At 39.4% G+C, this 23,754-nt stretch overlaps 1 protein-coding gene across 1 annotated transcript in view; it reads left to right on the top strand.

Annotated features, from left to right (window-relative positions):
• SNCAIP (synuclein alpha interacting protein) overlaps positions 1 to 23,754 on the top strand; it is a 55,717-nt gene that overhangs the window by 10,717 nt on the left and 21,246 nt on the right. Inside the window, exons 3-6 of the mRNA XM_059833569.1 lie at positions 10,542 to 11,404; positions 13,099 to 13,278; positions 16,366 to 16,479; positions 23,079 to 23,204. Coding sequence (XP_059689552.1) covers positions 10,542 to 11,404; positions 13,099 to 13,278; positions 16,366 to 16,479; positions 23,079 to 23,204 — 1,283 coding nt within the window. The remainder of the gene's footprint in view (positions 1 to 10,541; positions 11,405 to 13,098; positions 13,279 to 16,365; positions 16,480 to 23,078; positions 23,205 to 23,754) is intronic.

Raw genomic sequence — 23,754 nt, 5'->3', positions numbered from 1 at the left:
TCCTCATCCCTTTCTTCCTCCCTTCTTCCCCTTTTGTCCCCTGTCCTTCCCTCCTTCTTACATGTTCTTACCCCCATTCTCCCCACTCTCTCCGCATTCTCCCATTCTCACCCCATTTCTCCCCACCATTCTTCCCCTCATTCTTCCCTTAGTCTACCTCCCTCCTTCTCTCCTTCTTCTCTCTGTCTTCCCCACTTCTTCCCCCCTTCTACTCCACATTCTTCCCTGCCATCTCCTTGCCATTCATCCTCTCATTCCTCCCCATACTCCTCCCACCATTCTTCCCCCACATTCTTCTCCCATTCTTCCTCCCTAATTTTCCCCACCATTCTATCTGCCATTGTCCCCACTGTTTTCCCACCTGTTCTCCCCACCATTCCTTCCCACCATTCTTCATCCCCATTTCCACAGAGCTTACCTTTTCTTCCCCCACATTCTTCCCTCCCCAGTCTTTCCCACTATTCTTCCCCACGAGTCTTTCCCCTGTTTTTCCCCCCAGTCTTCCCCCCAAGTCTTTCCCAATATTCTTCCCACCATTCTTCTAGACCCTTCTTCCTCCTATTCTTCTCATCATTCTCCTCCCCACCATTCACTGCCCCTCATTGTCACCTCCTTCATTTCCCAGCCAGTACCCCCCTCATCTCTTCCACATCTCCTTGCCTCCCGTTTCCTACCCACCGCCTTTTCACCCCCTCTCTCTGCCTATGAGTATTACCAGCTGATCATGTGGTGGCAGGGCATTATCTTTCTTGTCATAAAAAGAGCTGAATTCACTCAGCTGCTCCAAGAGCAAGGTGAACCAGAGAAGAAGTGCAAGAATAGCCCCTAAGACATATTGTCTTGGGTGGTCAGTTCATGAGGACTGCCCAGCCACAGTGGCAGCATCAATATCTGTTTTCAGGAAGAAGAATATATTATTTTTAAAATTCAGATAGTAGTCTTAAAGTAAAATGCAGACCAATAGCAAGGACGAAGCACTGATTATGAGCTTTTCCTTAAGACTGTGGGATATTGACAACTTATTGTGTAGCTCTGTTGTCTCATGCTCACTTCTGCAATTGAACATTTTTCAATTATGATTTTAATTACATCTGCACTCATCTATTGCCTTGAAAAGGGCTTGACAGAAGTAAGTACAGGCATTGCTGGGAGACAGTAGTAGCACTGGGGAGTCTGCCAGTGGAAATTAATTCACAGCTTTGTTTAAAAGTCTTGCATCAAAAAAGAGGTCTTTAGCACTGATAGTAGTATCGGCAAACTGGAAACAGCACTAAAATCTATTTTTTCTCTCTACTTATCACTTATGAGTTTCGGTGAATTGGAAATAGTACTAAAATCTATTTTATTTTTACTCTGCTTAATCATTGAGTAAACATATAGTGCTGAACAGGAAGATATCACTTTGCATCCCTGTATAGACTTCAATATCTGAAATATCTTGAAATATCAACAGAGGTGCATCTGTCAACATTGTGTAAGGCCGCATCTGTTGATTTTCATAGTTGCTTTTGATGCAGTCCCTTGCCTTCTTCATATTGTAGACCATTAAAAAAATGTTCCCGAAATTATTGTTGCTATGTGCTATTTTTGATGAAGATGAATTATATCAGAAATCTTTAGCACGCTTGACATTCATGTTATTTTATATCTGTATTCCATGGGCAATTTAAGTAATTGCACACAGAAAAACTCAGAGGTTTTACAAAGAGATGATGCAGCTTTCTATCTCATCCTGACTCCTGCTCAGTTAGAGGTTGCATTTCTTCTTTAAAGCAGAGAAGAATGTGGAAATAGAACTATCCAAGAATTATTTTTTAAAAGAACTGAAAGTTAAGCATAAGTTAGCCATAGGATTAGATATGACAGGACCCTAATAATTAAAAAATAATTCCCTGTCAGCTTTGTCTCAGAAAAATATTCAGTTCACTAAGACAGTTAAGATAAAAATATAGAGAAAATAAGATTCAACTTTATACTTGAAAATATATATAAATATGCGGACAACCATTTTCACCAACAAGATTTAAACCAGAGAGTTCCTCTTTGCGGAATTACATTTTCTAGTTATATGACTGATACTATGGAAGTCTTACTATTCATTGTTTGCACATAAGTTTAGCAAATAGCCCTGTAAATCCCATTTTCTTTCCCCATTTCATGTAAACATTGAATAATATGTTAGTAACATATGAAAGTGTTTGGTTACATTGTTTTCAAATTACTCTAAGCACTTTTAATCCTAGGCAAACATAACCAGTGTTCACCAGTTAATGTGCTTTCTCAAGCATTTCACATAGACAACAGATTTTTATTTTTTTTTTAACTATTTCTGCCTGCCTGTAACTGTTGCTAAAATTACTTGTTCTTTTGGACATGGAGAGATTAGAAAGTCTGAGAAAGGATTTCCCTACATGTAGTTTTTCCTCCCTGAATTCCCACTGTCACCTCCCTTGATTGGACCAGTGGGAAGGTCCTGTGGTTCCTTCCTCACCCTTTGGCAAGATGTGCATGAAAGTCATGCCGTCAGTACAGTCTCAGCCCTGATTACTCTGTGTCCTTCCTTGGATTTAGGGAATTCTGGCTCAGGAAAATTCCAAGGGATCCTTGGAGCCTAAGTATCTGTGTCAGTACCCCCAGATTACAAGGTGAAGGATATATGGGGTTGGAGAAAAGGAGAAAAAGTGTAGGGCAAATCGAGGTTTATCCACAATAAAGAGTGATTAAGAGTAATTGTTTTCTCTGCCATCATGCTTCAAGAGAATGATTTGCAGCTAGCATAATAACCACTAAGATGGGCATTGTTCTTCTTCAAAGATAGAAAATTAAAGAGTGTAGTTTAAAAACGGATCTAGCCAACTCATTTTTCTGAAATGAAGTGTTAGCCAGCCTGCCCATTGATTTCCAGCATTGTCTAATGTAGAATGATGAATTGAAACAGAAATCAGTCCTTTATGCTTTTGTTATTAAGCATGAAATTGCTTGCTTTCTTTCTGGGCAGATTTTCTAAGGCCACTTGAGCAAATGGTTCAAGACATCTGTGTTCAGCAAGCTTCACTGAGCCATATCGCTATTGAAGTATATTCTGTCAGCTTATGATGACTTTTGGTTGTCATTAAATGTATGTCTCAAATGAGGACAATATCCTACTCTAGATCTTTATTCACAAGTTAATAAAAGCAAGTTCATCTTTAATGTCCAGCAGTTATCCTTCTGCATTACTTTATTCATTCCTAAAGTAACTGTCATACACAAAATTTTTCAGAAGATTAGTTTCCTATTTGAGAAAAAGAAATAAATCAGTGAATATAAAATTGCACACAATTTCTGTCTCAAGCTTTTGGTAGATTTTTAGCTATAAGAGAAATTAAAGTGAAATTTGATTTGGAGGCAGTGTTAAATGGCATTAAATTCACAGTCTGTTGTGCTCCAAATACTTCCTGGGTAAATATGCCTGAAATAATATAGAAATAATTGGTAGAATACTGAGAATTTTCTCAGAAAAAAGCAATAATTAATGTGCAGTGACACCTGTGATAGCTATATATAAAAGCTCTTTTCGTACCTCACTTTCACATCCTCCCTCTTCCTGTTTTACACATTTTGTGCTGGAAAGACCTCTTCTGAGTTTTCAGTAGAACTTTACTTGCTACCTCCCTTTACCTCCTTAAATCAGTCTGGACAAAGGTAAACCCAATTTATTAATTTTGAAAATTTCTTTGCCTCTTCTATACTCTCTACTTCAGAAATTACAGCTTTTGTAGTGTTATTCCTCAAGCCAAGGTAAGAAAACTTATTCATTCACTGAGGTTTGTATTGATGTTTGAATCACCTGGAAAAGATGCATGGTTATTTAAAAGGCTGAATTGTTATTTACCCTGTTTACCCTTTCTTTCTTCTTTAGCGTGGCTTCAAATTTCACTTAAATGAGAACAAAACCTCTCCGTTCTTATCTGTGCAGGATTGTTGTTTAATTCAGGTTCTCATGCTATAGAGCTTGCATTAAAGAACCCTAAAATGTACTCCTGGAAGTTATTAATATATTAAAACTGTAAAACAGTGCCACCTTCAGTTAAAATTGTTAAATATGATTTCAGTGATATTAATAAAACAGTAATAATAAATAGATACTCAAAACTGGTGTTGATTATCCATTGATATGTAAGGGACATCCCTTCCTCCATCTCTTGGAGCCCCAGTATTGCTGCCAGTGTTGGAGATAAATTGGTGTTGACAACCATGAGGAATTTTCTAAAAGTTTCCCTAGTGTAGACAACACCTTGGTGTCTGCATACTAAGTCAGAATCACAGTGCTTTAAATGGACCTGGAATGAGTACAAGTTTTAACTGATTCAAGAGTGTCTGCTGAAATCATATCACAAGAAAGAAGCTCAGGCATTTGTTTCAGAGGACAGTAAAACTCTAAACGTGAAACATTTGATAAACTTACTGCAGGCTCCCAAATGATTATATAGTACATGAGCAGTATGTTAAAATACTGCATTTAAAAAAATATTTAATAGGTATGGGCAGTTGTCAATGCTAATCCCAGGCTTCCTTAATGATGACGATGGAAAATGGAGTAAACTCCACAGTAAGTGAGTTTTTAAAGCAAGGAGGAAGAGTTTCAGAAAAAGGAAAGTCATTTGAATGCATTCATCCTTTGGTAGCAACGGAGTCAGCCTAACAGACTTTGTTCTCATTTATAGAATCATAGAATGGTTTGGGTTGGAAGGGACTTTCAAAGATCATCTAGTCCAACACGCCTGCCATGGGCAGGGACATCTTTCAGTAGATCAGCTTGGTCAAAGCCCCATCTAGCTTGACCTTTGAACACTTCCAGGGATGGGGCATCCACAGCTTCTCTGGGCAACCTGTGCCAGTATCTCACCACCCTCATTGTAAGGATGCAAAACCTTGCACTTGGCCTTATTGAACTTCATGACGTTCACATGGGCCCAGTCTTCAAGCCTTGTCAAAGTCCCTCTGGACAGCTTTCCTTCCCTTAAAGCGAACCAACTACACCATTCAACTTGGTGTCATCTTCAAGTTTGCTTGAGGGTGCACTCAATCCCGCTGAATATGTCATTAATAAAGACATTGAACAGTACCAGTCCCAATACAAACCCCTGAAAAACACCACTTGTTACTATTCTCCATTTGGACATTGAGCTGTTGACTGCAACTCTTTGGATGTAGCCATCCAGCCAATTCCTTTTCCATCAAAAAGTCCATCCATCAAACCTATCTCTCCAAATTAGGGGCAAAAATATTGTGGGGTATCACATTGTGCTGTATCAAAGGCCTTACAGAAATTGAGGTAGATGGCATCCATAGCTCTTCTTTTGTCCACTGATGCAGTCGCTCCGTCATAGAAGGCCACTAAGATTAGTCAGGCATGATTTTGCCTTGGTAAAGCCACGTTGGCTGTCGCTACTCACCTCTCTGTCATCCACGTGCCTTCACATAACTTCCAGGAGGATCTGTTCCACAATCTTCACAGGCGCAGAAGTGGGGTTGACTGGTCAGTAGTTCCCAAGGTCATCCTTTTTAGAGGGTAAGCAATTGAAGTCTAAATGGTAAAGAAGCTTCGTCTTGTGTTGTGAGCAAGTGCAGAGAGTACCTCACAATACTGTGTACTGGGAGTTTCTAAGTACATGCTGACAAGGTCTTGAGGTAAAAGCCCCCAAACAGTGTCTTCTCTTGTGTCTTTGTCAGTTTTGCACTCTGTTTCCAGTCTTGCTGCTACCTGCAGGTAAGCAGCATTCTTTCAGGGTGGTTATGTCTTCATCATAGCATAACTTAAGTCAGAAGGCACCTCTGAAGGCCATCTTGTCCACCTCCCTGAGCTCATTTCCAGTTACACTGGATTGCTCAAGGACTTAAGTCTCCTTACTCATACAGGCAATAAAGAACATTGCAACCAAGTTACTTTGGGAAGTACTTGCTTCCAAAGCATTAGGGAAGCAACCATAGTGCTCCCACTTCTTTGTCTGGAGGAAATAACTGTGATTCAATCTCAGATGTTCATAGATCATTGAAAGATCTATTAGGCATGATAAAATTAGCAGATAGTCTTACCATAGCCAGGACTACCAGCTCCAGGGCCCAAGCAGCATATTGTTCTCCATTATTCACAGTTTTACTGTGGTTTGTGACTGCACAGGTATGGATTTCATAGAAAACAAAGGTTGAAATACAGAGAATTTAGAGTTAGCACAGTCTGGACTCAGATCAGGTCATTAGGCAGAAGCATTAACGGCATTGATGACTGATAACTATTTGGATAAAGGGAAGTCATCCAGTTTTTCTCCTGGACAGTGGTTCAATGCAGTTGACTATAAGATATCGCTCTCCATCCTGAGAAGGAACAGAGAAGGCAAGCTAAAAAGGCTCAAGGATTTCATTGAAGAATGTAGCATAGCAATGGGGATCACTGGTTGCCCCCTACGGAAGAACAGGTGTGAATTGATACTCTTTTTCATTCCTGTTAAACCAGTGTGTAGGTGTCAAGTGACCTAGCAGACCAACAAGGACTCAATTGCCAACTGATCTGCAAATGACTCAGATCTTTACATCTGTTTTCCTGCTTGCCTGCATCACCGCCTGTTGTATGTCCCAGCTTTTCAATGACAGCATTTGTGACTAGAGAATCTTGGTCAAAGCGTAAACCAAAATGAGTCCTTGGTGATGGTGACAGAAACACACTGTTAGGAGTTTGACCATTTCCTCAGTCAGTCAGTGCTCTTTGAATGCAAGTCATTCATGAAGATCTGGCATAGCAACATCTACAAATACCACTCTGCAATGTGGTCAGTTTGTTTTCTAATGGTACTGATGTGTGATATACAGCCTTTTGCCACCTCCTGTTTGCATCACCAGTGCTGTAAACTTCATGAAGTGTATCATCATTTAAAGAGTGTTACTGTACCCATATGCCAGGGAGACAGGCTCTTGCACACACACCAGCAATGAATTTCAGTAGTAGTTTCCTTACAGAGCTGAACTAAAAGCTGAGTTCTTTGTTATGTTTGTTATACTCAAGACAATTTAAAGGTATTCTGATGTTTGGCATTAGATTGTAAATATCACAGAAACTGTCTGTCACAAGGGTAAAGTTTCATCTGTGCATGAGGTAGTCTTGATGGTTGGACAAAACTCATAGTTACCCTATAATTCTACAGATGCTCATATATCAGATAAAACTTCCCCTCTCACCTCCCCATGCCCTAGATACAGAGATGATGTTGAAAAATGACCTGAAGTCAACAGATGCTTCCAGTAGGAAACATGTTATAAGGATCTTTTTTAGGAAGTTCAAGGTAAATTTTGATTCCTAAAATAAAATCTGATTAAGCAATTAAATTGCAAGAGAAGTTGCTTCCTAATTGTCCCTTTTTCTGATTATTGGCCCTCAGTAGTTCTAGGACATCTATGTGCAAGAGGCTTTTCCCCTGGCGCAGCTGTTGAAGACTACTCACATAACTCCTGCTGTGCTGTTGCTTTGGAGGACATAGGCAGCACTTGCTTTTGCTTCTTCAGGGAGCAAGCATCTGAAAACAGAACGGAAGAGATTCAGGCCACACCTTGGTCCACTCTGGCCTGTGGTTTCAGTGTTGTGTAGGGGGAAACCATGCTGTAATGTCCTAAGCACTAATGCAGCCTGTACAGCACCCAAGTGGAAAATAGCACAAAGAGGGATTGTGTCTACCAGTCTTGCTTTCTTCCCTACTGCTATGTGGTTAAATACTATATTCTAATCCTTTATTAAATGCAGTGTAAATTCATCATCCCATTTAAGTGAAGAATAAGTTTGTAAGTCAGTAAAAATATTGTTAACTGTTCTTGGTGTTCCAGTTTGTCTTCTGGAAAAAGAGTGTTTGTAAAGAGATGTTGGGAAGAAAAACAATGAAAAAATGGAAGTTCCTTACTCCGCTCTAACTGTAATGAAAGAAAAGAGAAATACATGACTTTACAATGATTCAGGAGATTTGTAACAAAGGTCATTGCTTCTTCGCTGTGTCCGATTTTACAATTTTATCATCAGTGGTTTGTGTAAATGTGTGTTATTAAGGTTAAAAAGCGGAGAAAGCCACGCAACAAAATAAATGTAAGCTTAAATAAAGCGACGACAAACAAAACGTTGATGCCTTTTCCTCTGTCTAGACCCCTGTGTTGAAAGCAGTGTTTTCATAAAACTCAGACAGAATTCATTTCCATACTGAGTGCTTAATAGTTCCTGTCAGAACAAAACAGCTGGGAAACATATGGTATCCATTTCACTGTATCACTTGGAAAAAATTTCACATGTAAATAAAACCAACATAAAAGTGTAGGCCTTTGAACCTAGAATCTTATACAATACATAAATAAGTCACTACAGTGCGTTCTTTGTATTGGCCCACGAGGTTACATGCCTTTTGATTATTAATATTTTTATTTCTTCTTCGGAAATGTATTCTTAAGCACTTCCAAAAGTATTAAGGTAATTTTCAGACATCCGTAACTACTAAGCTATACAATCTTTCACTTCAGACATTAATGTTGCACTGAAAGTGTATATATCTGTTTCCTTAGGAGGGTGTTCATGGCAAATTGTGTGTTCTGACCACAAATTAGATCCCACTGATATGCAGTTAGCACGTGTAATAAATCTGCTTTGTTTAAACAGTATTCTTGACTTTCAGAATGCATTAACTCTTATTGTACATTGAAAGGGGCATAGAAGCTGCCTAAAGGCTTTAGTGGTTTTAATGCTGTCCCTCAACTGAAAATAACAAAATAAGGAAAACTCTTTGCCATAGTTCCACTGATTATGGAGATCATAAATATCACCAGCTGGGACTGTGTGAAAGAGTGTAAGTTCAGTCAGATTGAGTTCAAGTTCAGTAGGATTTAGAGTTCAGGTGCCTTGAGCTCCCTTTCTTCTCTGCAAGTTGGATTCACTGGTCAAACTCCATATCCTGCAGTGCACTGAAATAATAGTCTGGAAGGTCCAGAGCTATATATACGTGTGTGTCTGTGTGTATATATATATATGTATACAGGTTATATATACAATGGATGGAAAGTTTGACAGAGAAGCCCAACATACAGAGGAGAATTGGAAAAGGAAACATCATACCTGAATAAGTAGGCTTAATTCTCAGATCAGAAAATCACAAAACAGTTTAGGTTGGCAGGGACCACTTGAGATCCTCTAGTCCAACGGCCCTGCCCAAGCAGGGTCAGCTAGAGCAGGTTAAGCCCAGGACTGTGTCCAGTCAGATTTGGGCCCCTCACTACAAGAAGGACACTGAGGTGCTGGAGCATGTCCAGAGAAGGGCGATGAAGCTGGTGAGGGGTCTGGAGCACAAGTCTGATGAGGAGCGGCTGAGGGAGCTGGGGTTGTTCAGTCTGGAGAAGAGGAGGCTGAGGGGAGAGACCTCATCACTCTCTACAATCACCTGAAAGGAGGTTGCAGAGAGGTGGGTGTTGGTCTCTTCTCCCAAGTGACGAGTGACAGGACAAGAGCAAATGGCCTCAGGTTGTGCCAGGGGAGGTTTAGGCTGGATATTAGGAAAAAACTGTTTACTGAGAGAGTGGTGAAGCATTGGAACAGGCTGCCCAGGGAGGTGGTGGAGTCACCATCACTGGAGGTGTTCAAGGAACATGTGGACGTGGCATTGTGGGACATGGTTTAATGGACATGGTGGTGTTGGGTTGATGATTGGACTTGATGATCTTACAGGTCTTTTCCAACCTTAGTGATTCTGTGATTCTGTGATTTTGAGTATCACCACAGGTGGAGACTCCACAATGTCTCTGGGCAACCTGTGCAAGTGTTTGACCAGTCTCACAGTAAAAAAGTGTTTTCTTGTGTTCAGATGGAATTTCACGTGTTTCACGTCGTGCCCATTGCCTCTTGTCCTGTCAGTGGGCGTCATGGACAAGAGCCTCGCCCCCTGTTCTTCATTACTTCCCATCATGTAATTATACACAAGGATAAGATTCCTCGTGACCCTTCTCTTCTCCAGGCTGAACAGTCCCAGCTCTCAGTCACTGTTCATATGAATTTCCAGTTCTTGTATGAAAAATACATCTCTCAGAGATAACAGGCCTTAAAAATTAAGTTGTTGTTACTGTTGTTAAAACAAATCCACTAAAATGATTTGACTAACCCCTTTGTTGACCTCTCAGAAAAACATCCTACTCTTGTGATGCATCTCCGTGCAATAAAAAAAGGAGAATGCAAACTAGCATGATTGGGCAGGACCACTGTAAATGCCACTAGGCTCTTATTGATGTCCATTTCCTGATTAAAATTACTTTATTTCTAAGTGATTACAATGTATGTCCTGTTTGAAGAAAGTTTCTTTTCTGGAGTGTCAAATTCTTCAGATGTTTTGAGAGAGATGCCATTAAATCTGCTTAGATATGAATGTGGCATGTTATCATGTAATTCTTGTTTCCAGTGTTTGGCCAGGTATATCTTTAAAGCATGCTGTATCATGTCACATGTCTGGTAGTAATCACTTCTAAATCACATTCCTCTATTTCTCTAGTTTCCAGCAGCAGCTGGAACTGTGGAGTCTCAACTCTTATCGGAAATGCACAGAAACCAACAGGAATTGCAGATGTGTGCAATAAATTCAGACCAGTGAAGAGAGTTTCCCCATTAAAACACCAGCCAGAAAGCTCTGAGAACAATGAAAGTGATGACCAGAAGAACCAGAAGGGAGAATACCAGAAAGGCAGCGATTCTCAGTCTGCACCTCCAAATGATGACCAGAGCCCAGGAGAAGGAGAGAGCCTTAAAAGCAAAAACATCGAGCCCGCTGTTCTGCTTGGGGAGCTGGAGCACTATGACCTGGATATGGATGAAATTTTGGATGTGCCTTATATTAAATCAAGCCAGCAACTTGTTCCTTTTACAAAGGTAGCTCCTGAGAAAAAACTTTTGGGTATATGTTCAACAGTGAATGGTCTTAGTGGCAAGACCTGCTCTGCAGGGAACACAGAGACCTCGCCTGCCAGCGGGACGCAGTTCTGTGTGCTGTCTCCTGTGAAAGGCTCTCAACTGAGAAAAACGCAGCCCATTGTCCTTGATCAGCACAAGCATTTAACAGAAGAATTAGAGCTTTCCCAGCCTTCAGTTAAGTGTAGCTCAGTCCATGAATCTGAAGCCCAGGGCAAGGGCTTCCTCAGTAGGACATTTGTTGATCCTCATGCTCACAAAAGTGAGAAGACTATGCCAAACTGCCACCTGAGGACTTTCCACCTGCAGACAGCAGTGGCAGAAAGCAAGCAACTAGAGGAACTGAGTATGAACTGGAGCAGTGCAGGGGGCCCAGAAGAGAGGAGTGAAGACGTGAAAAAAATTAAAAGCATCTTAAACATTGTGAAGGAAGGCCAAATATCTTTACTGGTAAGTAACAACTTTTTCATAGAGCACATAGAATAAGGGCACTCTGTGATGTGGTTTATTAAGCCAGCAAAGCTGATGAAGTGTGTATTTTGAACTGCTGCCCTTTTTATCTTGTACGCTTCTTAGAAATCAAGCATATGGGCTTCCAAATGGAAAGTTTTAATCTTTAAATCAAATATGTAACAAAACCAAGATACTAGTTTTATGTAAAAGTGGCAAAGATTGCTAGTTTATGCAGTACACCAAAATCATATAGAAGGCAGGCGTTTTAACTATTGAGATCACTTAAATACTGAATTTAAATCTTAATTAAGTTTTGCCTTTCACAGCAGTTGTGGATTACTTTGTTCAGTTATTGCTGGTTTACCTCAGATGTTATTTAGAGGCCGATGATGGGAACAGAGGGGCTTCTGTTGTATTCTGATTATTATTCAAGAGTGTTTAATGCTGTCTTGTTGCAGCAGCATTCTCAGGCAGGAACTTTCTCTAAAGTCTCATTGGCCTCTGACCCAAATGAAGGTTTTTAGTAAATTCTAACACTGTGATCAGGCACTATCAATGATGGTTTCCAAAGTAACTAGATGCAAGTTAACACAATGATGCAGAGCATGTGATCTCCACTCAGAATGGCTGGTGGAGGCACAGTGTATATGTAAGAACTGTTTTTGTTAGATTTTTGTTTAGCTTCTCTGTTTACCAGTCTAGCTCAAGCACAAAGGCACGCTATTAGCATAGCAACAAGAACAAAGGCAGATATTCAAAGACTAGACAGAGGCAGAAGAGAATATTAGATTGCTCAGTAAGAAGTAAAAGCAAATTAAATACACCCTGAAATAGGAATTGGGGTGAGAAAACAAGAGATCATCACAGGTAGGTAGATGGAAAGAAAATGTGTATTTTTTCCAAACAGGTTGAAACCTCTGAATGAAGTAGACTCATCAAACCATACTCTGGCAAGTGTGCACAACTCTAGGAACTTATCATTGCTACTCCTTAACTCTGCCTTCCTTCTTCCATTTTCCTACTAGAGTTTCTCAATCCAATTATTTTGTCTCAGAATTAGATTTGGGCAGAAATAATGTATTATGTCATGGTTGTGTAGTACTTTGGGTAAATATTCCAAGTTTTTAGAATTCCAAATTTCTTCATGGAAACAAGCTATCAAATAAAAGTCTTCTGTCATGTGTTTTAACTCCATTTTAGATTGTGCTTAACACAAGATGCCACTTTTGTGATAAGCAAAATTAATCAGGAACTTTTTTTAGGCATCATGGATATTTTCTGTTCAATTACTCATCAATATAATGGGGGGGGGGAAAAAAAAGAAAAAGAAGAGAAACCAAATGCAAAATAGACAGAAATTATGAAAATGTGGGTATTTTTGCAGCTACTTCATTGATCAAACTAGTTCGAAGACTTAAAGCTACTCAAGATCTGCACTGTTGTATGACAAATGCATGAGAAGAAAAGAAGCTACACAGTGAATCAAGGCAGCGAGCATCCTGCCTCTATCCTTTTGCTAATAGTAGCCAGGTTCTGTATAGTGAAGTGAAAAGTTCCTGGGTTTGAGTTATAAAAGAGCATGCCTATGGGGAAACATCTTTTTATTTGGCTTGTGTCTTGGGCTGTGAGACTTAATGTTCTGTGTATCTTTTTATCCTTAGTTGTAACTAACATAATGCCTTTTTTAACAGCCACATTTAGCAGCAGATAATCTGGATAAGATCCATGATGAATGTGACAACAATCTTTTGCATGTAGCAGCATCAAAGGGCCATGCAGAATGCCTGCAGCATCTCACTTCTTTGATGGGTGAAGACTGTTTGAATGAACGAAACATTGAGCAGCTAACTCCAGCTGGGTTAGCAATAAAGGTAACTTAGTCTCTGTCTCTACTGTAATGTGACATAAAGGTCATTTAGTTTCTTTCTGCGATGGCAGTAAGTACTACATCCAGCAGGATGTTATTTTTCAAGCGTTTTGTCAAGTGAGAGCAAAAAGAACTGTTGGCTGGTACCACATCAGCAAATAAAAATGGATTACTATGCTGATACAGTATCAGCTGTCTAACACTGACATTTTATATGTTGTTGTCAATGCATGTACATTCATTTTTAAATCAGTAAACTGACTCTAAAAAAATTGTTATATTTTAAGGAACTTTCATTTAACTCAGACTCAGTTGTTTCATTAGAAAACACAGCAGTTTCTTGTTTTTTTACAAATACAGGTCTAATCTTGTAAGACAAGCGTGAGACCATGTTTACCAAGCACAAAAAACCTCTGATCCACATCTGGAGGTGAAACTTCTTGGTTGTCTAGAACAATCACACCAAAGCTAAAATGTACATGTTAAGGAGCAACCTGTCAGAAACTGCAAAAATTAATGTCAAAGCTTACAGGAAAACCTATTATGTGGGAAAATGTGAAAATTATTGGTATTGCTGCCCTAAAATAAAGCGTAGTGGTGCACAGGAAGGCTGATAATTTAACCATACTGATTCTGGTTCTTTAGTAAGTGAGACTGAATGGTTGAATGCCATTCATTTTAGCCACTAGGTATCTTAAGAAGAAACAAGGAAAGGGGTGAAATATAATACAAAAGTTTCTGTTTCTTCCTGGGTTTTATTGTTATTTGCTTCTTGGGAAAACTGTAGAAACTGACAGAGGACTGGTGGATTCCAGCCTGCAGGTTTGCATCTTTGAGATGTCATTTCAATGACCTAGGACCCTGGTGCAGGTTTCAGGGTTGGGGTTTTTTGATTTTTCTAGGACAAGCCATATGAATATAAAATTAAACTGATATCTAGTTGTACTAATGAAATGCTATTATAAAAGTAAGGTATTTAGCTTCAGTACCGTGCCCTGTGTCCACAATGAATAGTTACAGTCTGCCAATTTAAAGTCTTACAATTTTAGTTGGAAGTAGTTTTCTTTCTTGTCTTTTCAACCTAAGTATGTAATGTGTTTGTAGGCCAATAAAACCTTTTGTCTTTTTCTCCAGAAAGGTTGGCTTTTTTAATAATTCATTCCTTTAGTTTCTGTAATACTTGAGCATGCTTTGACATTCACAGAAAAGTGTGTAAATGTAATGGAGTTCTTCATGTAAGAGTGGGTGCTCAGGCCCAAGTGTTTCTAATGATGACCTGCATGGCTGGACTTGTCCTGGATCATTGGAAAGTTTTGTGAGAGCCTTAAAGTAATCTGGCATGACTAAACTTTGTAGCTCTTGATCCTTACTCCCAAAGTATTTTTGCACACTGATAGAATGGACTTTATTCTTCTTGCTCTTACTTTATACCACTGTAACTCGCATAATGTTATACCATGTGGGATGTGCACCTATGTTCCACAAGAATGATGACTATTGGAATGGAAGAAAAATTGTATGCAGAAACATGAATTTCCATGGAAGAGAATTTCAACAATTTAGTGATAATGCATAACATTTCCCAGTAAGGAATGAATTAATTAAAACTAATTCTTTTGATTTAAGACCCCTTTCTGACCTTGAGCAATGGGCTAGAGTGTGAAAATGGAGCAGTATGTTATGGCCAGTCACACTGTCGTATTGATAGTTTATTTAACTTAACTGTGGAGAAATCCCTTCCACATTAGCAAAATTATCTTATTTAGCAGGTACTTAATTTTATTAATACTTTACCTTAATTTTAAAATTACAAAAATATTTTACTCTGTTGTGATACAAAGGAAAACAAAATAAAAAATTATTAGTTACTCATGCTACTAATATTTGAACCCAAATATGAGGAGGAGGATTTTTCTAGCATAATAAAAAGAATACAAGTAGTTTCATCGTTTCACTTCATTACTACAATTGAGAGAAATAGAGGAAAGTAAGTAAAGTAAAATGTTGTGCATTTTTGTGTTTATATACATACATTAGATATGGAAGGAAAGAGACAAATATAAAAATAATTTTATTCCAATTTTCCTTTCTCCCATATAATTTTAAATGGGTTAATATTTATTACATTCTTCTCCTTTTTTTTGTAAAAATAAACCTGAAACTTGACATGGATATTTCTTTCCTTCTCATGATAGCTTTTTCCATTTTCTGCACACAAACAACTTTTTATGTTATGTGTGTTGACCTCTGTGAGGTTTTGACTGAGCAATTGAAATACTTGTTTCAGCTATAAAGAATATAATAACTTTTATGAACATAAGAGTTGAAAAATTAAGTAAGAGCAGACCGGAATGTAGGTCATGCCAAACTGCATTTACCAAGGTACCATTGCTGAAAAGGGGCTGCAGCAAGAGAAGTTGCTAAAAACTCTTGCCCATACACTGTGCCACAAGCATGCTCTGAAGAAAATATTCATCTGTTTCCACAGCATCTACATCCCCCTTCAGAGCAACTTGCAGACTACTGGGAGTGTGCATAGCAGTTTGGGAACCTTGAGACTAGTCTGTAAAAGGCGTTCAGAGCAAGAGCCACCTCATTGTGTCTGAATGGTATCTATTACCAATCGGTCCTAATCCATGAGAATTAGATGTTCAGATACTGCAGACATAGGAATAATTTAGGAAGCATGCATTTAATTAGTGATCAATGAAGACTTGATTTTGTAGGGAAACTGTTCACTCTGCTCCAGCAAATCATCTCATTTAATCATTGAGCCTTGCTGTACAAGCAATGGAAAAAGAGCTGTGGGTTTGCTCTGAACAATCTGAGAGTAGGGGTCAGACTGTGTATTTAATACTATTTGACTGCCACTTTCACATTGCCCATTTTGCTATAATCAATAGCCAAACTATAACTGATCCAGGACAGCAAGATAAACAAGTGAATTACATGAGAGCAGATAAAAGAACACACTTTCAAACAAACTGGAATTTCATAACATTTTAACAATTCCGAGCCTCCTTTCACTGTTTGTAGATGCATTTAGAACTGAAAGAGTTGGAATTTAAATTTTTTTTTTTAATTTGTTTAGAATGGTCAGCTGGAGTGCGTTCGGTGGATGGTGAGCGAAACAGAAGCTATTGCAGAATTAAGTTGCTCAAAAGACCACCCAAGCCTTATTCATTATGCAGGTTGCTATGGCCAGGTATGTCTTTCATTTACTTTTTCAAATAGATTATTTAGATGCTCATACAAGAATTTCAATTTAAAGCATCTTTATAATTTTGTGGCATTTAATTACAGGTGTTTGTGTTTAGTTCAACTATAGTAAAATCTTTTCACACTTAATCTGTGTATTTTTTTCAGTATTTTCCCTCTTAGGTCTTTTTTTAAAAAAAAAAAAAAAAAAGCTTTAAGTAATGGCTAGGAGAAGATTAGCTGGCATATTAGGCCAACCTATCAACCCCAAGAACATATAGGGAGATTAGCTCTCATGATCCCTATGGGATTCCTAGAACACATCAGAAAATCATCAAACATTTTGGGATAGTTCACATTCTCTTTCCAGGAGAGACTAATCTCAAAAAATTTTGGCAAATGGTGACAATTTAGGAATTCAGTATATTGGCAGTGAAGTCAAGTGTGGTGAAACTTGAACATCATCTGCCTAGCTCTAGCCAGTTTTATTGAGAATCACATATAAAAATATGTTGTAAAACAATCCTGTTCCACACCTAACTTATCTATAAATCTAATGATGAGAAACCACAGAAGTACAGCATTTTGGTGCACTGCTCATGTCTGGGGAAACATATACCACTTAATCGCACCACATTCTCTTCCCACAAAGTCTGGTTTTCCTAAGTAGACCTTGCAATAACCCCTCTTCAAAGGATCTTCTCCAGGATCTACTACACAAGTAATAGTGATTGGTTATTCTTCTCTAATCTCTTTGGCAGATGGGCCACTTTATCACCCAGTTTCTTCAACAGACATTAAGGATAAATGCAGAAAACTCACTATTTTTATGCTAATGCTTTTTTTTCTCTTGTTAAGAGAGAACAAGCAAAATGTAACTGCTAAGACAATAATCTTTTTCTTTCCTGTACAAGTGTGGTTGTCTCATTCAATGCCATACAATTATTGTGGCATGTTTCTGCTGTTAACTGATCCTGTCCAAGTATGAATTTACTGGAGGAGGAGGGAAAGAGAGGGGACAGGTTTGGAAGGCTGTGGAGCTGGAAGTCTATCCTTTCTCCTGCTGTTTCCATAGGCACAGAGACACCCTTGTTTTCACGCTGTGCAAAGACCTCCATTGCCTTCTCTCCACTCACGTACTATGCAGATGTTACTGGTGCAAGTTAGGACCCTGCTGGATATACTGATTGACTGTGTCCTGCTTTCCATAGCAAGTTTAGCCTGTAAACCTAGCACTGAATATAGGGAGGCTGGGAGCCAGATCAGACCTGGATTTGAGAAAGGTGTGTTTGCTGCTGGGAAGAAAAAGTTTGGAAGAGAAAATTTCATGTGCACTTACATTCGTATCTTCAATTGATTAGCCTAATTTTGTCCTCATCTCTAAAAATATTTATACAAACTAAATCCAGTGAAGCTTTGGTTTTTTTCAGTGAGCTATGCTGTCTACTGCCAGGAACAGAGCTGGCACACTTTATCTAGATTCTTTTCAGAGCAGGACAGAAGCTCTACCAGTTAAGAAACACCAACTACAATCAGCCACCCATGAAATTTAAAAAGGTGTTATATAAATTGGTGCCAAATTTTCTTAGCTGAATGCCAAATAAGGTTCACATGTAATGTCAATTATCTTTTTTTTTTATAATCCATAAGTATCTTGCAAACATGAGGCAATGCTGAGGCTGAAGAGATGCCAGACTGTCTTACCCAACTGTGTTAAGAAGAAAAAAACTTTGAGAAATTCAAATGCATATTTGGCGCTATCCCATTACTTACACAAGAGATAATCCATGTAAACACTGGTCTTGGCAGAATTACAAGAGTAATATTTTTACAAGGAAGACCTGTTATTGAATCATTTTCTAAAAGAGTCAGTCCATCCATTGTTTCCCCAGGCATTAGGCATGTACACCATATTTTTCTTCAATAAATATCATTTAGAATGGGCAGCAAAAGGGAGTTTGTTGCAAAGCTCCTATGTTAAAGGTCATCAAACAACAGTCATGGCCTGACTCCAAAGACATCTGAACAATATTATATTTGTCCAATGAGAGACGGACCACGAAAGTTCATCTGATGGAAGAGGAAAAGAGCTTAAAGTCAACCTGTAGCCTGGTTGGCATACCTCCTAGCAAGGTCTTTTTCACAGAATCACAGAACCACTAAGGTTGGAAAAGACCTTTAAGACCATCAAGTCCAACCATTAACCCAACACCACCATGCCCACTAAACCATGCCCTGCCACCACCTATGGTGACTCCACCACCTCCCTGGGCAGCCTGTTCCAGTGCTTCACCACTCTCTCAGTAAAGAAATTTTTCCTAATATCCAGCCTAAACCTCCCCTGGCACAACCTGAGGCCATTTCCTCTTGTCCTGTCACTTGTCACTTGGGAGAAGAGACCAACACTCACCTCTCTGCAACCTCCTTTCAAATAATTGTAGAGAGCGATGAGGTCTCCCCTCAGCCTCCTCTTCTCCAGACTCAGCAACCCCAGCTCCCTCAGCCGCTCCTCACAAGACTTGTGCTCCAGACCCCTCACCAGCTTCGTCGCCCTTCTCTGGACACGCTCCAGAACCTCAATGTCCTTCTTGTAGTGAGGGGCCCAAAACTGAACACAGGATTCGAGGTGCAGCCTGACCAGTGCTGAGTACAGGGGCACGATCACCTCCCCACTCCTCCTGGCCACACTGTTTCTGATACAGGCCAGGATGCCGTTGGCCTTCTTGGCCACCTGGGCACACTGCTGGCTCATCTTCAGCCGGCTGTCGACCGACATCCCCAGGTCCTTTTCTGTGGGGCAGCTTTCCAGCCACTCGTCCCCAAGCCTGTAGCATTGCATGGGGTTGTTGTGACCGAAGTGCAGGACCCAGCACTTGGCCTTGTTAAAATTCACACAATTGTCCTCAGCCCATGGATCCAGCCTGTCCAGATGCCTCTGCAGAGCCTTCCTACCCTTGAGCACATCAACACTCCCACCCAACTTGGTGTTGTCTGCAAACTTGCTGAGGGTGCACTCAATCCCCTCATACAGATCATTGATAAAGGTATTAAACTTAAGACCAGCCCCAAAACTGAGCCCTGGGGAACAGCACTTGTGACCGGCCGCCAACTGGATTTCACTCCATTCACCACAACTCTCTGGGCTCGGCCATCCAGCCAGTTTTTCAACCAGCAAAGAGTGCACCTGTCCAAGCCACGATTCACCAGCTTCTCCGGGAGAATACTGTAGGAGACAGTGTCGAAGGCTTTACTAAAGTCCAGGTAGACAACATCCACAGCCTTTCCCTCACCCACTAGGCGGGTCACCTGGTCATAGGAGGAGATCAGGTTGGTCAAGCAGGACCTGCCCTTCATGAACCCGTGCTGGCTGGGCCTGATCCCTTGGTTGTCCTGCATGTGCCCTGTGAGCGCCCTCAAGATGAACCTTTCCATAATCTTCCCATGCATGGGATTATGCAAGAAGCAGCCATGGTTGTTGTCAGGCCTCTCCATGCCAGGCGTAAGTAAGTCACAGGTACATGGCAGATTGTGTACCAGCTGTGTCTAGCACAGTCACCATGTGACAAGAAGGAGAAGGTGGTGCAGTCATAGATGCACATAGTAGGTCCTGACTAAGATCTTCACAGGGCTGTAATTTCTTTCCAACATGGATACTGTGGTAGCAGGGACTGCACAGGTAAGAGGCAGAGGGTGGGGAATGACAAGGGTTTGTTGCCTCTGAGCTCCAGAGAGTCTAGGGGGATGTAGGTAACCAGACCTACAGCATGACTGAGGACCTAGAAGGGGTTCTGTGCGCCACTTGGCAGTGGTGTAGTGCTGGAGAGTGCAGTGGGGAGGAGTGTGGGACATTCAGATATGCAAATGCCTAACAAAACACCTTTTTTACACCTCAGGATGTTTGCCTTCCTGTCTAATGTCATTTTTGCAAGGATAATGTGTTGGTTTCACTCCTTGCTACTCCTCTGCTGTGAAGGGATACTGGGAAGGGCAGCTTATTTAATTAATATTTAATTAATATTAATAGGATTAGCTGTAGAATCAGTACTCTTCACCTTGCTAATCCTTCCATTTGTAGTCTGTTTAATGATTTAAATGGTCTTTGTTAGTTGTTCTTTCTGCTCCAAAAGCCAGCTGATGGAGCCAAAATCTGCAGCCTGTCCCAAAACAGAAATTACATATTGTTACATTTTCCCAGAATCTTTTTATAGGGAGGTTTGAATTATTGTAGGTGTACGATATGCCAGCGGGATGTTAACCACTGCTACAACATAAGACCATTGTAGGTCTTAATATTATCAGATATACTGGATAATTCGTCAGTGTTTTTCAGTTCCTGTTACATAACAAATACGTGATTATTTTCCATTATGTTAATCTCATGAATTATATTATTATTCTTCATTCTGTCTGAATAAATTGAGTTAATGACTATAAACCTATTCCTAAGAACACTTTTCTTCCAAATACATAATGTGAGTGTTACTAAAGTGATATATGATATATTTTGATTTATGATGTTTTGATTTTTCCTAGACGTAAGTGAAGAAAATAGTTCTTTTCTCTTTTTGTCAAGGACACATTTGTTAAAAAATGTAGTCATTTGAGAGAAATGCAAACTGTTTGAGTAGGCCTCTGACTTCGTGCCTGTGATCAGTTGATGCACAGATAGTCCTAAGTACACATGATTGCATTTAGCCATCCAGGCACTTGATTTCTGTGTTGATAAGACAAATGACTAGAAAGCATCCTTTGCTCCATGCTGACTGTGATCATAAAATTACAGAACGTGCTTAATATTCTGGTCCCTATTATGCTCCAAAGAAATACATAATTTCAAAGCTATCGTTGTCTTCCAATTCTGCAGAGGAGTTTTGCTAAAATATTTTTCTTTTAATTATTAAAACATAAGGGCAATTCATAGGAGTAGTGTAATCCTTCTTCATTGCTAGCCAACACCACAGGCATCTTGAGAAATTGCTCAAAAGTATTTTAAAAGGGATATGTGATCTGAAATCATCTCTCCATGCTGGCTGTCAGCTGCATTGGGCATTCAGCCAAGGAGAAGTAAAAATACCTATCCCTTCACCCTGTAATAAAAACAAAACTGCTATTAAAGTGGAAATATGAAGAGATAAGTTCCAGACAGACTAGCCCTCTGAAGTAGTAAACGGAGATCCAGGTGCTTGAATGGGCAAAATACTTCGGAGGAGACCTAAAAGAGTCTAAGGATCCATGTCCTTTTCCTTGGCATTAAAATTTCTGTGGTACTTTTATACAAAAAAAAAAAAAGAGGTTTATACCCAAGGTTCCTAGCTAGAATTTCCTTTCCTCATTTTTATTCTTTCTTTTTCATACCTGATTACTGCTCAGAGTCCTAGACATGCTTTCAGTACTGTTTTATTTAGGTACACTTCACTCTTACAAACCCATATACCTAACTGTTGACGATTATGTACTTATGTATCACTGAAGCAACTGAAGTGCTGCAGGTTGTCTGTGCATTGGTGTTTGCCTCACCAACACTAAAATCTACAAAGCCCTTTTGAAATATAGCTCCTACCCAGTATAACACATGGTAGATACCAATGGAAGATAATAAAAAATACATGTTTAAATAAAAAAGTTTTAAGCTAGAAAGTCATTTTCAGCTATTCAGATGCAAAAACTGGGAGCACAGCTGTAGTCAGCTATCCTTCAATGAACCTCACTTTTTTATGTAATCTATAGATCTATTCTAGATTTTCAATGTATTACGTTCAGCAGGACACAATGAAATTTAATCTGGAGAAGCATGGAAGGTTCCTAGAGAGAAGAAGATTTTTCCAAATAAACCTGCTGGGGAAAATAAGAAATCTAATAAGCTTAGTGCACATATATAAACTCTCCATTCTTAGAAAAGAATACCCATAAAAATGTGTATTACACCTGCATACACACACAAAAAGCGATGTTAAAAAGAATTAAGCTAGCACCTCAGTTTTGGCTTCCAGAATTTCACTTGCAAGTTTTGCTGTCTAAGTCTCCCCATCCTTCCCAATGTGCAGGCACATACAAATAGTCCATTAGTCAATACACTGAGAGTTCAGGATAGAGAGATTTCCTGGTTTTAATGTTGTGTTGCTTCTCCACTTGCACAACAGCCCAGAGCTGGGGCATGTTGATAGATTTGAAGAACTTTACTGCTCAGGTCTGTGATCTGCGCATAGTCCTGTTTTAATTTTCCAAAGAGGCTTGTGAAGTTTCACCAAATTTCACAAGCTGATTTTCAGATTGACACACAGGCAGTTCTGCCTCAGGTCTCCTCTCCAACATATAGGTATGAATGCTTTTTAATGTGCAATTTATCAGAATGTGTTATAGAAGTCATATTTTTCCTGTTATGTCTTTTTATAAAACAAATAAAGTATTTCAGCTTATTTCCATGGGAAAAAAAAACAACCCAGAGGCAGACCCGTGATACACTAAGTCCTACAAAGTTAAGAGAGACTAAAACCAAGGAATTATTGGACAGTATTAATAACAGATGACAGTAGCAGTATTCCTCTAGTACATTTAGCTTTTCATTATTTCTTATCCTTTGTGACATCTCTTTCCCTCTCCCCCTAGGAGAAAATCCTTCTGTGGCTTCTTCAGTTTATGCAAGAACAAGGGATTTCACTGGATGAAGTTGACCAGGATGGAAATACTGCTGTTCACATAGCTGCTCAACATGGCTACCTAGGATGCATACAGGTAGAGTGACAGCTATATCAGAAACCACTTTACATCAAACTTGAATGACAACAACCATTAAAATGATTATACAAGATCTTACAAGTGGGACTAATTATTGATACATTAAAATATACTAGAAAAAAGAATGTTAAACCAGTAGGACTCAGACTGAAATACCGAAACACCCTGTTTTTTTTGGATTCTATTCTCAATTATGCTATTGTTAACCTAAAGTAACTGTTGTATTGCAAGAGGAAAGCATTATTATATTGTTTATACATAAGCAGCTAATGTGTATGTAAAACGTTAAAAAAGGGCAGCCAGTGTAGATATGCGTACTCTTCTTACTGTTCTGATATTTCCCTTCTGTTTCTTTTTCCAATGAATAGTTGTAGCTATCCAGCTTAGGGGAAGTCTAACAGATAAGTTTCTTCTATGTTGAAGGATTTCCACCTTGAGTAAACCATCCATTCTGGACTTGTAATCCTTGAATGCATCCACACTAAACAATGCAGCGTGATGGTAATTTCCAACTAATTCTCAATGAATCAGCTTGGCCACTGACAGC

The sequence above is a fragment of the Gavia stellata genome, chromosome Z, assembly GCF_030936135.1.
Source record: "Gavia stellata isolate bGavSte3 chromosome Z, bGavSte3.hap2, whole genome shotgun sequence".
Taxonomy (NCBI): Eukaryota; Metazoa; Chordata; class Aves; order Gaviiformes; family Gaviidae; genus Gavia; species Gavia stellata.
The sequence above is the reverse complement of the archived record's forward strand: the minus strand, read 5'-3'. Positions and strand labels throughout refer to the sequence as shown.